Below are 18,501 nucleotides of genomic sequence, written 5' to 3' on the forward strand. Positions count from 1 at the left end.
CTCCACCAGCCCTGGCTGCAAGTATGCAGTCTATCTGGGGTTCCCCCAGGCTACTAGACCCACATACTCATCTCCTAGCCTGACTGCGTGTAACTGCATAAGCACATGGTACTGCTTCATCTGAAGCCTTCCCTATCAGGACATCTACAGGATGGTAGTTTGGTACCCCTGTTGTCTCAAGACAACCTAGTATTGGCATTTTGTTTTCCCCACTTACTGGCTCCCTCACCTTTTGTTCTCCACCTTGCCTCTGTGGACATATGTATGCCACGTGGCCCAACTGGTTGCATTCAAAACATTTAACCCCAGATCATGGACATGTACCTGGACTATTGGCTTCCCCTTCTACTGGCAGATTCTGTTGGGGCAGTCTGCTTCCCACCATGGGTTCCTTTAGACCCATGAGCAGTACTGGGGTCCCTTTCCTGTGATGGGATGCCCTGCTTTCTAGGTATAGGTCTCCCTTCTTTCTCAACTCATCTGATGTAGCACATTGTCCATCAGCTAACAAGATCCTCATGTCCTCAAGCAAAGTGCTAAGGGCTTGTTACCTCACCAAAAGGTCTGCCAGCCCTTCAAACGTGGTGACCCGATATCCACTCACCCACCTATGAAAATAAGTGCTCGGTTTAGCAACATATTCACACACACTTTCATATGCCTTGCGTCTACACTCACAAAACTTTTCCCTATACGTTTCAGGTGTTAGCTTAAAACATTCTAACAAGTGATTCTTAAAACATTCTAACAAGTGATTCTTGACAACAATATAATCAAAACATTCACAATTTTAAATCTCAGCCAACACAGTTACAGCTTTACCATGGAGTAAGGGGGGGGGGGTCAGGAACCGTACCCAGAGCCTTTGGTCAACATCATACTGTTTACATACCCTCAAACATATGAATGAAACTATCAAAATTATCCTCCTCTTTAAACCGTGGAAGAAATTTACTGACCTTTTGTGCTTCTGGCATCCAGTTACTCCCTTCAACATTACCTCCATGACTCTGACAAAGAGTCAGCATCTCCTTCTCATGCTGCCTCTGCCTCCCCATTTCCTCAGCTTCTAGACGTAGCAGTTTCTCATTCTCCTCAGCCTGTAGATGCCTCAGTCTCTCAGCTGCTTCTATTTCCAAACGCCTGGCCTCCAACTCAAGTCTCTTTAGCTCCAGATGGATTTTTAAGTCCTCTGCAGAAAGGTTGAGCTGTCCATTCTCTGAGGGTGGGACATCTCCACTGCCAGTCTGATCATCCTCCTGGTTGCCGTTTTCTGATGCAGCTGTGACCAAGGCTGCAATCAGGTCTGCCCTAGTCAGGTTTCCATGTACTAGTCCCCTAGCCTGGCACATCTCAGCCAGCTGGCTCCTTGTCAGCTTTCCATACTCCTCTGCTGACATGCTACCTGCTCTCCTGACTGACTAAGCTAACAAAATAAATAAAACAATTGTGATCTGAACTCCGAGTATTCACTGCGTGTCTGATTTAGAGTACAAAACACCTTCAGTGATCACTGTACACAAGCTACAGGAATTCACTCTACCCACACCACTACAAGCCAATTAGTATTTGCCAAACAATTAATATGCGGTGAGGATATCCCACCCACTACCAAACAATTAATGTGATGCACGTGCACTGGCTCAGCAAACAAGGAGCCTCAATCCTCACCACTAACACCAGTGATGGGTGTCCATATAGGGAAAAGGATAATAAATACACACACACACACACACACACACACACACACACACACACACACACACACACACAGTAAAGTACAGTTTCCCTTAAGAGCACACAGATCACAGCCGGGAGCTGGTTTCTCCCTCTCTCTCCAGGTCCCCAATAAGACCCCCCACTGGCAGTGTTATACAGTCCAAATCCCAGCCTAGTGGGCAAGCTAAAACTTTCACCACCCTCCCTGTCCAACCAGTGTTTTGTGTCCCTGCACAAGTAGCTGACACACACACAGATAAGAGTTTATACAACCACACAGACACTCCTGGGGAAGGCTGGCACAGGTTCTCCAGCTGTGTCCCTTTTACCCAGGCTATACGGTAGAAATCACTGCCACTCAAGCTAATATTTATCAGCAACCCAATTATACTGTGCAATATTATCCAAATGTTAAGTGCAACCAAACAGTAAAGACATTTGGAGTGACTTACAATATCTATATTTACACAATGTACTCTTAGAGCTTAAATTATATCTACATAAAACAGCCACAGTTGAAAGGTTTTAAAATATGCATTAATAAATAATAAAAACACAAGATAATACTTACTACACAGTGCTAATCAAGAGTTCAGAGATCACAGAGAAATACTTAAAATAATACAGTAGAAAAGTTCTCTCATCACAGAAAAACTAATCTTCCTATTTCCTAGCTATATCTAAGAGAAAACAGTTCTAAGAATCTACTTGCATATAGACACAGGCAGAGCGGTGAGTTGATCTCAAGACAAATGCTCTAATGCTCTCATTCTGTCTGTCCTTAAACTGATAACACAGTACCATCGATTCATTTCAGATTACATCATTTCTTTCTGGTTCCCAGGCTACCAGACTCTCAGCTGATCAGGAACCAGAGCAATAAAAGAAATTATATATGCAAATTCTAACCATTAATTCTGGCCTCATAACAATAGGCAGAACTCCATCCAGACATATTAGCTCCAAGTTTTGACATCAAAGACTTGACTTATCAGCTTTGTTACAGCAGAGTGCACTGCTACATTTTTGCAGTTCCACTTTTAACACAGTTTTTTCCCCCCATTTACGAGAACAACCCTGTGGTTTATATTAATAAATATTTACAAATGACAGAATTATCTACAAAATTCTATCTGGCTAGGCTGGCAACCTTTACCTATCTTCACAGCCCCATTCACGGGTGACCATTTAATTTTAGAACATACATACAGTGTGTGACAGATGCAGATACACAATGTTATTGGAGGCAAGGCAAGGCTCACACACACACATGAAAAATGCAAACTAAGTTGTCAATGTTACACCTGAAACATTCATTACCAACACTAGTGAACAAACATACAGACCCACACATTTGGAGGTATTCACATGTAATCTACCCAAACCTCCCAAGACCTCTTAAAAGCATTTCTCAGTGGCCCTGCAGACACAAAGTCAGCACCTCACACAACTTTGAAAATCATAGTAACTCAGCTTCCAAGCCCATAAGGCAACAGACCACAGAGCCAAACATTCTAGTAAAGACATACTGATGTCCCCCTTACCAGGCTAAATAAGAGAAGATAACAGTGAGCTGTCTGTCTGGAGCCAGGACACTAGATAACGCATGTATTAGGTCTTTAAACCACAAAGCACAAGTATGACATGGTCACAGTCCACATCGGCATAAACAACCGAAGACGTACCTCACTGGAAAACATGGAGCTCAATGAATGTGTGTCCTAGGTGGGTAGGACTCTAGCCTTGAGTAGCATTCTATCTTCACCAATGATGACAATCACAGTACCAGCAAAAAAATGACTCAACAATTGGTTTAGTTTCTGGTGTCATAACAATGGGATCATTACTTGTCAGCCTGCAGAGAAATAAATGACAAACCATGATGCTTTGCCAGATGTGGTTTGCACTTGTCACCACTTGGCTTCCAGATACTGACAAAAACTTTATCCATCTCCACAGTGCCATTTTTAGGCCATGCCAAGTTGTTAAACCCTACAACATAATAAAAACTCACTCACCTAAAGGCACTGCTGCTCACTGCTAGGAGATTTAAAAAAAAAACTTTACTCCCTGGAGGCACCCCTCATCCTGTGTTCATAAAGGCAAAGTAAATTGGGCTAAGTAAATAGCTATACTGGTCCAACAAAATGACTCACTTTGGCTGCTCTATGCCGAACTAACCATAGGTGCGATCCCCCATCATATCCTTGCTAGCTACTGATCCCCTAGCATAAGTCTAGACAACCACACCTCCTACCTAAACCGAATGGAATCTCTTAACATTTAGCCTAACACCATACTTACGGGTGACAACTACACTTCCAAAAACCTCTGAGCAAGTGAATTATGAGTCTCCCTACTTATAGAATTAGTCAATGCAAACACCCTGGAGCAACTAGCTGGCTCCCCAAATAAAGATACAAATATCCTAGATCTAGTACACACGAACAACAGGGGGATGCTGCTCCCTCCCATGCATGAACCCCTCCCTGGAAAGATCTGCCCACAAAATGATCTCTTTTAGTATTAAAACTACCCTAAAACCCCCATCAAACTTCAAACCATTAAGAACTTTGCTAAGGCCAATTACCTCCAAGTGACAGCTTATTAAATTTCCAAGCCCCTCCAAACCCAGATGACACTGCGGCCTACTGTGCTGTACACAAAAGCACTGTAAAACCACATTCATTACAACATGGAGGAGGCAGTACCTGTCAGCGTCAAGCTTATGATTACTAGCAAAAACAACCCACCCTGTTGGACCCCTAGCATAAATAAGCTATTCAACAAAAGGAAAGAAATCATCTCCAAAGCCAAGAAGGAACAGACAAAATAGTGCAAAAAGACACACCTATCTAAAACAAATTAGAGAGCTGGTCAAATCTGCTAAAGTGAACTACGAGGCAAAGATAGCCTCCCAAGAGAAGGATAACCATAAGGCTTTTTTTAAATGTGCAGAAACTCTCAATGTGCAGAACTACTCATGAATGGCAACACTTACACCCAACCTGAAACTATTACAAACCTGCTGGCCAACATGTTTGGATTAAACTCCTCCTCCCAATCACCTCCTACCACATCCAAAGAAATCCCAGTAACCATTCCCCTACTGGTCATTATGAGGAAACAAGTCCTTATGGCACTCGCTAAAGCCAAAAATACAGCCTCCATGGGTCCCAACAACATTCCAGGATCCTTCTTAAATAGCTTAAAAACAGAATATATCAGGGTCACTAGAAACCCTGTTTAACCACAGCCTCTGAGTGAGCCTTGTGCCAAAGAAATGGAAGACTGCAACAGTCATCCCTCTGCACAAGGGAGCCAATCAACTGACCCAGGGAATTAGAGGTCCACAGGCTTGACCAGTCTTACCTGAAGGTCATGGAGAGATTTATCATACACCTGATCAATAATGACACAAACTTTCTGCACTCAATTTTGCTTTGTTAAAGGGAGATCTTGTCTACTCAATCTGGTAGAATTATTTGAGAAAGTCACCATATATATATATATATATATATATATATATATATATATATGCTGCAGTAGCATTGTCGCCTCACAATAAGAAGATTCTCAGCTAAAGCATCTTCTGTGTGGAGACATGCATGAATGGGCGTACCTTCGTTGAAGGTTGTGCGTCAGGGCTGGCAACTCGGCACATAAAAATCTACTGCCAATCATTAGCGGACCGGAGTTCACTGAGGCGACCCCTAACCGGGAAAAGCCAAAAGACACATCATCATTATATATATTTTATGTTTTTATAACATAATTGCCTTTTAAACAACAAACTGTCATCAATTGAGATTCGTTCAGCTGATAGGGGTGGGGGCATACTGATTTTAGACAAGAGTCTTTACATAAAACGGATGATTGAAAAACGGATGATTGATATGTTGAGTAAAGAGACAGTGTATGACCTTATTTCTAAGAACCAGGTTTCTGGGTTTATAGGAAGACTACAATTTTATTTATTTGATATGCTCATAACGAATGTTATTAATGAAGACTTGTTTAAATATTTTCTGGTAAAGTGCCCTGTGATACGTGTTCTTCATGTTTTATTCATGTTTTACCGAAGATACATAAAGATATGGCATGCCCCCGATGCATTCGACAGTATCCAGTAAGGAGTGAGTTACAGAACCCCTTTCGATCTTTGTAGAAAAGAGTTTACAACCAATACTTGATACGACTGGAACAGTTTTAAAGGACTCAAATTTTTTTAAATGATTTGTTTTATGCCACCTGTGATGTAGTTGCCGATAGGGAGTTTTCTTTTATTACTCTAGATATAGCCTCTGAGTCTTAGCAATAATATTTGTGTTTAATAGGAAACATTATTTGCAAAAGGTTAGGGTAGCTATGGGCATAGCCTGTGCTAATAGCCATGCCAGCCTTGCCCTAGTTAAATGGGGGCAAGGTTTTGTTTTTAGGAACAAGGATTTTAGTGACTATATCATATGTTATAGAAGATTTGTGGATGATATTTTTATCCTTTGTTTTTTTTTCTCCTTTTGGTTCCTTTCCACACACACACACAAAAATGCCAACAAAAACACTCCCAAAGGTAGCACTCTGAAGCAGGACTAACCATGAAAGTAACCACAAAGACTTTAATAGCAAACTAAAACAAAAAACGTACAATAAACACTTAACTGGCTCACCGCGTTTTTTTTTTGTCTCAGAAAACAGACTTCTTCAGCACCGATAGCAATTTAAACTTCCAAAGTATTTACATGCACATTTGGTACCTGATTAATTGAATAAACTCAAAGAATAAAAACAATTAATAAAGCAATTACATCCAAAAACATTCCATGTGCTAAACTTAAAACTAAAACAACACTTTTAAAAATATATATATGAAATTTAATACAGATGACACTCATACCTTACTTTACTCAAAGATCCCTTCAAAACTATTAAAAAATGAGTAATAAAATAAATAATAAAACTTATTTTTCCGTATGTCAAGTGTAGGTAAAAATCTAGCAAACTCTAGCACCCTCTAGTGTCCAGCATCAAACGTACAGTAAAAGAAAGATACTTCGGAATCCTCGCATTCTAAAACTTTAAATATCTATATTAATTCACTACTAGTAAAATAAATTACTATTTAAAATATATTGTATAAAAAAATTATATTATTAAATAATTCCCATATCCTAAAATGATAAATGTATACTTAATCTGCCTAATGGAAGAGCCATACAAAAAGTATTCATATATTTAGAATAATAAAACTGTATAACTAGTGCCTTATCAAAAACTACCAACTACACTTAGAAATATTAAATAAAACTAAAATAGCTACTTACAACCTTGCTGCTCTTAGTTTCAATAAGGGGGCTATTGAAATATTATTGCTTAAGCCAGGATACTCGTTAGTTTGTATACCTGTCAGTAAGTCTCTCTGTACACGATCTTCTCCCATAAACAACCTCTAATGTTCCAGGGCACTGTTTCTAACACAAAAAAATAAATTTAGAACCAGGACAAGATCATGTGCATTTATAAAGGCCACTTCTGGATTAGAAATTTAAATACTATAACAATGTTCATAAATCCTCTTTCTGAGGCTCATTTCAGTTTTACCCACATAGAAGGATTCACACTTCTCAAAAGTCATTACATATATTAAACCTTTTGTTACACAATTAAAATATTCATTAGCTCCTATTAATTTATCCCTACCAGGAAGATATACAGAACTTCCATTCAAAATAAACGCACACTGCTTACATTTCCCACATTTGTATGTTCCAACTCTTCTGATGTTTCCGCCATTGTTGCCAAATCCTTCATGCACTTAATTCTTTTTAAATATAAAAAGTGTATGGAACCCACAAACAAGTTTGCCACATATGAGAAACTTTCAAATAAGTCCCAATACTTACTGATAATCTTAGTGGCAATATGACTGTCCTGATGGTAGTTGGTAATAACACTATTATATTCCCATGGTACCTCACTCAACCCTCCTGAAAAATAGTAGCATCTTTCCTTCCTAATAGTGGAAAGTATTTTGTACCCCAATCCCTTTTTATTTCCTTAACGACCTCCTCAATAAGGGTTAATGGATATTTTCTTTCTTTCTAAAAACATATTTTTATCCAAAAATCATTTTCCTCCAAGGTCATCCCGGAAGCCCTAATAAACTGTCCTTTCACTATTCTTCTGTTTTGTTTACAAGGATGTGTACTCATAAAGTATAAATAAGAATTGAAAAAAGTAATCTTTCAAAAAATAGATCTGAACCTACTCTCTTCTTCCACTTTATGTACAGTTACATCCAAATATAATATTTAGAATCAAGAGATTAAGTAAATTTAAAAAATTGCATAGTTTGACCAATATATTCAATAATTCCTTCAACTGCTGTTAACTACTAATCCAAAAAATAATCATACCGTCCAAGAAACATTTATATAGGGTCCAGAGTTCGGCATAGACAGACTTAATATATTTTCTCTCCCCATAAAATTATATTGGCATTGTGAAGATAGGTGAAAGCTGCCAGCCTAACCAGATAGAATCTCTGTCATCTGTAAATATTAATGTAAACCACAGACTTGTCGCCTTAAATGGTAAAAATTGTGTTACATGTGGAACTGGAAAAAAATGTAACAGTGAACTCTACTGACCAAGTGAAGTAGGTTGTGACCCTTTGATGTTAAAACTCAGAGTCAGTAAGTCTAGAATGAGGCATCCTGTCTATTGTTTTAAGGCCAGAGTTAATGGCCAAAATTTGCATGCATAAATGTCCTTTATTGCTCTGGTTTCTGCCCAGAGGTGAATAATGTAAATGTAGTTTATGTTAGCCTGGGAACCGAGGGAAGTGTGAAGAATGATGTAATGTGAAGCAGGAATATGACTTTAAAAACAGAGAGAATCAGAGAGCATTAAGCATTTTTGTCTTGACCATCCAACTCACCAGCACCGTCTTGCTCTATGTGTAAGTTTATCTTAGACTTGTGTTTTCTCTTAGTCTAATCTTTCTAGTTTCTAGCTATTTCTAAGTGTTTTTCTGTGAAGTCAGAACTGTCCTACTTAATTATTTTAAGTATTTCTCTGTGATCTCTGAACTCGACTAGCACTGTGTAGTAAAAAGTATAGTCTTGTGTTTTGACTATTTGTTATTAAATATTTTTAAAAGCCTTTCAACTGGGGTTGTTTTTGTAGAGATAATTTAAGCTCTTTAGAGTACTTGCATGTCTTTGTTAAAATTGTACGAAGCCACTCTAATAGCTTTAGCCCTGGGCTATACTACCAATTGTATAATACTGCACAGTAATAATTGGACACCCTTTTAAGGGCCTTTGGGTAGCTGATAAATATTAAGGGTGGTGGCAGCTGGTACTACCATATAGTCTGGAAAAAAGGGGCACAGCTGGAGAACCTGTACCAGACTTTCCCAGGAGTGTCTGTGTGTCTGACTTTCCCAGGAGTGCCTGTGTGGTTGTATAAACTCTTCTCAAAGTGTGTGTGTGTGTGTGTGTGTGTCAGCTATGTGGGCAGGGACAGGAAGCACTGGTTGGATAGAGAGGGTGCGGGAGGTTTTAGCTTGCCCACTAGGCTGAGATCTGCACCCTATAGCTGTGGCAGTAGGGAGTTTTATTGGGGACCTGGAGAGCAAGGGAGCGACCAGACCCGGACCGACCGAGGAAATTGCACTTCACTGTGTGTATTTGTTATCCTTTCCTCCTATATGAGATTCCCCTCACTTGTGTTAGTGGTGAGGACTGAGGCTCCTTGACTGCTGCACCAGGGCACGGGCGTCACAGGCATAGCTGGGAGCACAACTTGCCCCCATAGCTATGTCACTACTCGCCTTCAAAAACAATACAATTATTCTCTAATATCATTCCCATTAGTGTTAAGATCACACTGGTAAAAGTCCCTTTTCAGCACTAGCTTCTTCGAACCACTCAAGACCAAATTTATGGGGGATACTAGAAAATAAATCAGTAATGTCAATGGTAACAAAAAACATGTCCTTACTAAATAAAAATGGTCATTCACTACTTTAAGAAATTCCCAAGACTCTTTCAAAAAACCTGTACTTTGTAAATTCATTCTTTTTAACTTTTGATCAACAAATCTAGCCAAAAACTGGGGGTTTGGAACCACTACAATAGGTCTCATTGGGGAACAAACCATATCTTTTACGAGTCTTGGGAATCCCAAAAATAGAAGAGATTACAGGTTTGGAAGTTTTAAATTGATTTATTATTGGAGGGTTCTATCAGTCCCAATGAATACAAAGTACGCAATCAATCTTACTGTAAGCAATGTTTATTTTGTTTCTAGATGCTTGTTCGTATCTGCTAGTATCATTTAAAATTTCCATCATTTTTCCTATATATAAAATGTTGTCCATAATTACAGTCCCTCCCCCTTTGTCCGGTTTCATTACTCTTATTATTAATTTCATTATGCAATAACCTTTCATCCTTTGTCAAATTAAATCAATATCTATTAGGTTTAAAGTTCTTTCTCAACTCCTTTTCAACTAGTGCCTCAAAAATTTTTATAATGGAGGATGTAGAGGGGGATTATAAGTGCTTTTCTTTGGAAAGGACCCACGGAGCTGATAAAGACAGGTCTGTGGATTATTTACACTCCACTACTCCCTTTAAGTTTGAGTACACCTTCTAGAGAATCTTTAAATGTTTTAGACGTTTTAGTCCGTAAAAATCCTGGAGGCAGTCTTAAGATGGCTATATTTAGGAAGGAGTGTAAAAAGAATACACTACTGCACAAAACTGGTATGCACCCCCACCACTCGTAATGTGGTTAGAGGACAAGTACTAAGGACTGTGAGGTTACATAATGATGAAAAGGGCCTCAAAGATGCCTTAGGGGGACTGAGAAAAATTTTTTTTAGACAGACGCTATAGCAGCATGGAGGTTGATGGCTGTATTGAGGAGCCAAGGTCTGAAAGAGATAGTTTTGGTAAACTTTTGACCATCATAGATCTTTTCCTGGTCATGGACAGGAAGAGAGAGAGATGTCAGGATGACACTTACTCTAGTAATATCAAGTGATCTGTGACATTATTAACATAAACTGGGCTACAGTACAGTCAGATGAGAGAGTGAGTAGAACAGTTAAGGGGACACCAAAGTTTAAGTTCAATATTCATGCAGGAGATATAAAGCATGTAGACTTATTCATGCAGGCACTTAATTCAAACATCCCACATGAGGCTTTGTGATTGATACTTCACTATATGCAGATTGCTTGACTAAAGATTTAGTTTATTTTGCCTATTGTATAGAATGTTATGTATATTATATAGGGAAAACCAAGAGGCACTTCAAAGATAGAATTTTGGAATATGTCAATGATATTAGGAATAAGAAAGTAACAAATGAGTTAGCCCAGTATGTTCTAGATCATGGGCAAAGTCATAGTTTTAAGTTTTTAGCTTTAGAGATTTTAACTGCTAATATTAGGGGCGGGGATTTTAAGAATCTGATGGAACTGAAAACAGGAGTGGATAGTACATCTAGGTTTCCTGGGCTGAATGAAAGGGTTTCTTTGAAACCTGTATTGAAAGCAACTGCTTGATGATTTTGAGATATATATGCGATTGTTTTTTTACCTATTTAATTGGGGTGTTTTTTATGAGAGTTTTGAGTTTTATGAGATGTGTATGCAATATTGACTTTTGAATGTATTCTCATCTTCACAAGCTTGTTTTAGACAATGACTTCATTAAGTTGTTAATTGGTTCTTTATTGTTACATATAGTGAATGAGGCTGCGTTTATTAAGTCGGAAGAAGCAGTCGTGATATAGACTGTGAAAGCGCTTACCTAATTTTCTGCGCTACGAGTTTTGTTTTATTAAAGGTTGTTTATATCAGCCGTGGAGTACACATCTGTTTGTTTGCTGAATTAATTTGTGGTTGGAGCGTGCCTTACCAGCTTATGGACTTTATTTTGAACATACTGCCACTGTACTTGGCCCTTGTCAGACCCATAAATCAAGTACAATAATCCTTTCTTCATGTATCAAACCAGACACTCGCACCAACTGGAGCAGCTCCACAGGTTTCTCACTAAAAAATACAAAGCCTAAGATGCACGACTTATGCAGATCGACTAAAGGACCTATCCCTTTACTTCATCTCATACAGTTTATTGAAAGGCATCTTATGCCTAATCTAAAGGCACTCTCCATATCCCTCAACTGTCCAGATTCTCGCAGAATGTCCAGATTTTTGCCTCATATTTTTTGGTCTATTCCTCATAAAAAATTATGATTATGATTTTCTGGCAAATCACTGGGACGATCTGAGGATTGAAGTCACTAAATGATGACATACACTTGAGTTTCAGACTTCAAATCCTTCAGAAAATGCACACTGACAAGCCCTGTGTTACTCTACCAACTTTATAACAGCAATATTTAAAATCACCTCCTATTTTTGGGCCTTTGTCCCCCATTTTGTCAGACATTGTCCAGATTTCTAGCACAAAGAGTTTGACAGATATGGTATTCTCTGATCCAGCCCTGATGAAAATGTTACATATTCGCAGAAAAGTTATACAAATGTTACACGTTCCATGGACTTGAACCTATTTGCGACTAAGAGAACTTGCTGAAGAGACAGACTCACATCCCAAAGGCTACTCTCTATAGAATAAACTTCCTATCTTCATAAAACAAAGCTTGTCCCTCACCTTCTTTAAAAAGAATTTGGATAAATGGATGGGAACTGTAAATTCATTCCCGTGATACTGCCCATGTCAGCATAAGCATTTTGAAAATGACTCAGGGCTCCTCCAAAACCCAATACCCTTCAACTATCCCTGATTTTCCGGGACGTCCCTGATTTTGACTCAAAATTTTAGCTCTGTCCCTCTTAACACTAGTGCCACTTGGACAAAAAGGTGGTGAATTATACTTTATTTATTTTACATTTGTTGACCGGGCTAGTCTAGCTGGATACATGTCCAAAAGCTCCAAGAAATCATACATAGTTAAAACAGAAGTTATTACAGATATTATAAAACAGCAAGTATTACTAAAGCCAATTATAATATTTTTTTTTATCCCCCCCCCCCCCACAGGTACATACAAATTGCAAAACACTTAGTGATTTCATGATCAGGTGCAAGATACATGTTGTATAATAGTATTTTAAAGAATACGTAAATGGAAGAAAAGAAAGGAAAGGATGTAGGGTGAGGTATAGAGGACAGGAAAATAATTAGTCTGGGTTAGTACAGGAGCATAGCCAGTGTTTATTGAGGTATAGTTTTAGGTTCTTCTTAAAAAGCGAAATAGAAGACTGATAAGTGATTTCTGAGGGTAGTTTATTCCATATTTTTCCAACAGAGTTCGAGAATAAGGATTCACCTGCTGAGTTGTTGGGTTTAGTAGTATTGATCAGTAGTTTGAGGAGCATAGATTTTTGAGATTATTACAAGGTGTAACTAGGGTAGAGAGTATTGGGGTGTTGCTAGGTTGATACAGGGTCTTGTGGATTATTGTAAGCTGAAGTAGGAGCTGGTTAAGTAGTTCTAGCCAGTTTAGATGTCGTAGATTTAGACAGTGATGGGTTCTAAAAGGAGAGCCTGTTGCAAATCTAGCAATATTGTTATAGGATGTTGCTAGTTTATTGAGGTTGTTTTAGAGAGATTAGTGTATATAGGAGAAGCAGAGAGGAGAGTGGAGATTAGGTGAGTTCTGGCTATAGTGGTCCTAGCTTCTGGTATAAGATAGGGTTTAATTCTGTAAAGGGATCGTAGTTTTTTGTTAACTAATTTTATTGTGGTGTTTATATGAGTGTCAAAGTTAAGATTGTTGTCTATTGTTATTCCTAGCAGTTTAGTGGTTGGTTCAGGAGTGATAAGAGTACCGTTGTTAGAAGTGAGATTGAAATGGAAAGAGGTGGACTTTCAGGTTGGTGTAAAGAGTAGTAGTTTAGTTTTCTTGGGGTTTAAGAGGAGGCAGCTGTGTGAGAACCATTGTTCTACAGTGTTGAAAGCTTTTTGAGTAAGATTATGAAGTTCAGTTTGAAAGGAGGCTGAGCAGATTATGGTACAGTCATCTGCATATTGAATACAGGTGGAGTAAGGAATAGCAGAACTCAGGTCATTAATATAAATGGAAAATAAGAGTGGGCCTAGTATTGAGCCCTGTGGGACCCCAAGGGAGATGGAGAGGTGATTCGATAGTTTACTTTGCCAGAGTACAGCCTGCTGGCGGTTTTCAAGGTAGGATCTGAACCAGCTCATAGATAGAGGATCGAGTGAAAGAGAGTTCAGTGTATGGAGGAGTAGTTGGTGATTAACCATGTCAAAAGCTTTAGATAAGTCAATGAAAACTGCAGATGAGAGAAGATTTTTGTTGCGGTTATTGTTAATGCAGTTAGTGAATGACAGCAGAGCAGTGGTAGTACTGTGGGAAGGTCTGAAACCATGTTGACAGTTGGCAAGTAGGTTGTTCTGGAGAAGGTGGTTAAGAAGTTGTTTATGGATACACTTTTCCATAATTTTTGCAATAGGGGATAGTAAAGCTATAGGGCGAAAGTTAGAGAAGTCATTGGAGTTCCCCCCTTTGTGTAGTGGGATGATATGAGAAATTTTCCAGATAGATGGGACAGTTCCTTCACTTATAGATCTATTTATCAGAATGGAGATGGAATAGGCAATGGCTTTAGCTCCTTTTTGCAAGAATTCTGCAGGCAGTTTATCGGCTGCGGGAGTATTAGGTTTTAACTTTTGAAGAAGGGAGGAAATGAAGGAAGTAGATACTGGTTGTAAGTGAAATAAAGGAGGTAGGTTTATAGAAGAGGTGGGCAGGTTAGAGGTATCAGGGGATAGGTGGCTAGCTAGAGTTTGGATGGCATCTGTGAAGAAAGAGTTGAAGGCATCGGCTGTGTGTGTGGGATTGCCAGGGTTTGAGCCTTGTGGGTTGGGTAAGATTGATTGGCCTGGGAAAAGAAGATTGTTAATACTAGTCCAGAATTTTTCTAGGATCCTTTTCAGTGGTTTGCTGTAAATGTAGATAAAAGTTCTTTTTGTCTAGTAGGATGGCTTTTTTTGTAATATTTCTATGTTCTCTAAAGGTTTGTCGGTCATCTAGATTCTTAGTTGTACGCCATTTTGCCAAGGATTTGTTTCTAAGAAGGATTTTTTGTTTAGTATTGTTGGTGAGCCAAGGGGCGGGCTTAGCTTTGGTTCTTATAGAGCGAGTTGGTGCATGGTGGTCAAGGATGGTTAAGAATGTTGAATTGAAGTATTCAACTGTTTCATTTAGAGGGAGAGATTTTAATGGTGACCAGTTACATTGTTTTAGTTCTGTTAGGAAAAGTTCTTGGTTAAATTGCTTTTTAGAGCGTATTGTTCTGAAAGTGTTAGGGAATATTATGTTGGTTTTCTGTCTGATAATGTAAGTTAGAGAATGGTTACTTAGGTCGTCTGGAAGGGTTCCTGTTACGTAGGCTTGATGAGGGGTATTAGTAAGTATCCAATCCAGGGTACTTTCTTTGTTATGGAGTGTGTTAGTTCTGGTAGGGCAGTCTATATGTTGTGAGAATCCATAAAGGTTGATATGGGTGGCAGGGGTTGTACCAGTACAGGAATTCCAATCAATATTCACGTCCCCAAGGACTATGGTTTCTTGTGGGAGATTAATAGAAAGCCAAACGTCCCCAAGGACTATGGTTTCTTGAGGGAGATTAATAGAAAGCCAGTTAAGGATATACTCGTGTATTAATGTTATTTCCTGGGGGAAGATAAAGACAGGTGATATTTATGGCTTTGCATGTGTTGACCTGAAGTTTGGAGATAATTACTTCTGCTCTATTATCCAAAGGGAGGTTCAGTTTTATAGTGCTGACTTGTAGCTCTCCTTTATAAAGGATTGCTACCCCTCCTCCCTTTTTGGTAGTACGGTCAAGTCTGATTATATTATAACCAGGTGGGGTGATTTCATGGTCTTTAATGGTAGGTTTTAGCCATGTTTCTGATAAACATAAGATGTCAAATTGGTGAGTATGTAGGAGGGCATGAAAGGTCCTCATCCTCAGCAATCTGTAATGTTGCATGTAATACTTAATAAATAAGGTCAATAATTAACAGCTAAATACTTATTTTACTTCAGGAAATTTATATTAATTCATGTTCGTTAATTCTGTTAAAGCCTCAAGCTGTATTTAAAAGTCTCCCTGAATCTGTTGAGATTTGTCCCCGATTGGTTGAGAGCTATGAACCCAAAGACCCACTATTAAGATGCAATACTATCATATCCTGGGTGTCATTGGCCTAAACTTGTGAAAGCTCACGTGCCATTAGTCTAGCCTATGAACTTAATCAACTACTGTTATGAAGGCGACAGCTCCTGTTCTGCGAGACTTGCTGATAAGACACTGTTTTGATTCCTAGTTTATCCTTGCTGGCACTGGCAAATTTGCATGTCAATCACTCACGCTTCGTTTACATAAGACATCACAGCAATTTGGCAACAATGGCACGTCAATCACACAGACGACGCCCACTTATGCACAGTCCCGTCCTCAGACTCTCAATTTGGTAAACAAGCTTTTCCAATACACAGCATTTGTTCGTGGATTATTATTTTTAATACACAACACCCAAATTTATCTCGTCAAAGGTGTACACTAATATCTGACAGTCATATACTTGTTCTAAATGTGACAAGTTAAAAAAAAAGTAACAATAAAGAAGTTCCATTCCAGTCCCTCCCTCATCCCCACAGAAAAACAGATTTCTCGAAGTAGAGTTAGGTAATGGACGCTTATTACAAACAATTTACCTAACAAATAAAACAAATTCATACGAGAAATTAAACCATTACAATACACACCATTTGAATAGTCGGTTTGCAACAGTCAAAACGGAAGAAAAGGCAGAGAACCAAACCCTGGCGAACAGTCTTAGTCAATTCCTTCACACATCCATAATCGGGGGAATTCCTTCACACAGCCATATTCGAGAGAAGTCACTTCACTGTTTATTGACAAATAGAAGAAAGGTCCTCATCCTCAGAAATCTGTAATGTTGCATTTAATACTCAGTTTCTCTAGCTTTGTTTTGAGTTTACATTCAACGCCCAACAAGAATGTCGTCACATCCGTGACAGCAGTCCCACAACTGTAAACAGTCCAAGAAAAAAAATAATCCCGTCTATAATAACGTTAGGACTTAATTACACGCTAATCTGCTAAAACAAAACAAAACAAAAAATCTAAACAGTCTCAGGGGAAACAACCTAAGTAGCAACAAAGAGCTCTGAGCTACAAAACGAAAACCACAGGCGTATCGCACTTTTGTAACATCTTCCATCGGCTCTCTTTCGCGGATGAAAACTGTTCTAAAACCGCAGAACTACTTTTAAATGTCCAGATTTCAACGGTACATGTAAATCATCATCCGCTGGTTGGATGTGCTTAACTGATGGTATGGATGTTATTGGTTAGAATTCTGATAACCAGCTGGCAGTTGACTGTTTTTTCTGTACTAAAGAACGAGACCTTCGTAAAGCTACAGTAAATACAGATCCTAGAATTTATTCTTCTGATTAGTATGCAGAAGTAGGAACTGAGTAAGTTTAACATAGACGATAGTAAGTAAGAAATTATACTTCAAGAAGTTTTTACATTGCGCTAATATTTATGGACAGATATATTATAATCATCTCATTCCTCTCAACTGTCCACATTTTTGCCTCATATTTTGGTATTTCCTTATAATTATGGTTTTCTGGCAAAGCATTAAGGATTGAAGCCACTAAATAATGACAGCCCTTTTGAGTTTCAAACTTCATATTCCTCAGGAAAATGAATATCAACACAAAACATGTTATTCTAGCAAATTACTAAGTTTATATGAGCAATATTTAAAATCTGTCCCTATCTTTGCCCCCCCCCCCCTTATTTATTGGCTTTGTCCCGATTTATTGAGCTGAGAGGTATGTTTCTATTCAGTTCTCAGACATATTATCCTGGTGAAATGGAAAAACGTTATGCTAGGCATGCTATGTTGTAATGCAAGACATTCTGGGTGTTTTTACAGTTTTATGCTATTTGGTAGAATGTTGATTGCATTTTTTCCTGTAATAAACTTATAAAGCGCTACACAGGATGACATTTAGTTAACATATTAAAAGGGGATGTGGTACTTGTAAAGAACACAGTGTTGCAGGGAGAAATTACACCAGTTTGTGTTTGCATGCTAAGACTTTGCAGAGCAATCTCATTTTGCAGGGGGTATGACAACATAATTACATAACACTGAATCCTAAGGATGGTACTTTATGAAAATGCAAGACTTCACTGATAGCAAGGCGGTCTCACTGATCTGTTGCCATCAGATGTACTTCTCCCAATTTGTCTGTGGGCTCCTTGCCCTCCTCAAGGTCAGCTGTAAGCATCCTGGATAAAACAAAAAGTGCAGTACATCAATTGACCGTTTTATTTGTTTATCAAACTGAGAGTCTTAGTCTGTAGATATAATCATTTGAAAACATGTAACACTCTTTGTTACAGTGTCATGTCCTTGAAGGCAGAGCAGACAAGGAAACACATTTTTGTGTTGACCTATAACTTCACCTGCAACAGAGGTAAGTGCATTGTAGTACATGGTCTGCTTTTTATGTGCCTCTGTGATGTCATACATTTGCATAACAGAGTGATATCATCTGGTTTCCAGTCATAACCAGCTTGCCATGTGTTTGAGACATGGATGTCAAGATATTTATCTCAAGAGTGAACAGAGCTCGAAAGTTGAATCTTGACAT

General features: G+C 38.6%; 1 protein-coding gene across 1 annotated transcript in view; it reads right to left on the bottom strand.

Moving 5' to 3' along the window:
• CCNG2 (cyclin G2) overlaps positions 1-17,062 on the bottom strand; it is a 542,514-nt gene extending 525,452 nt beyond the window's left edge. Inside the window, exon 1 of the mRNA XM_044061167.1 lies at positions 16,570-17,062. Within this exon, the coding sequence (XP_043917102.1) occupies positions 16,570-16,572 (3 nt within the window). The 5' untranslated portion in view covers positions 16,573-17,062. The remainder of the gene's footprint in view (positions 1-16,569) is intronic.
• Between the last annotated feature and the right edge of the window lie 1,439 nt (positions 17,063-18,501).

Source organism: Protopterus annectens, chromosome 2.part0 (genome assembly GCF_019279795.1).
Source record: "Protopterus annectens isolate FY-2018-M chromosome 2.part0, PAN1.0, whole genome shotgun sequence".
NCBI classification, from domain to species: Eukaryota; Metazoa; Chordata; order Ceratodontiformes; family Protopteridae; genus Protopterus; species Protopterus annectens.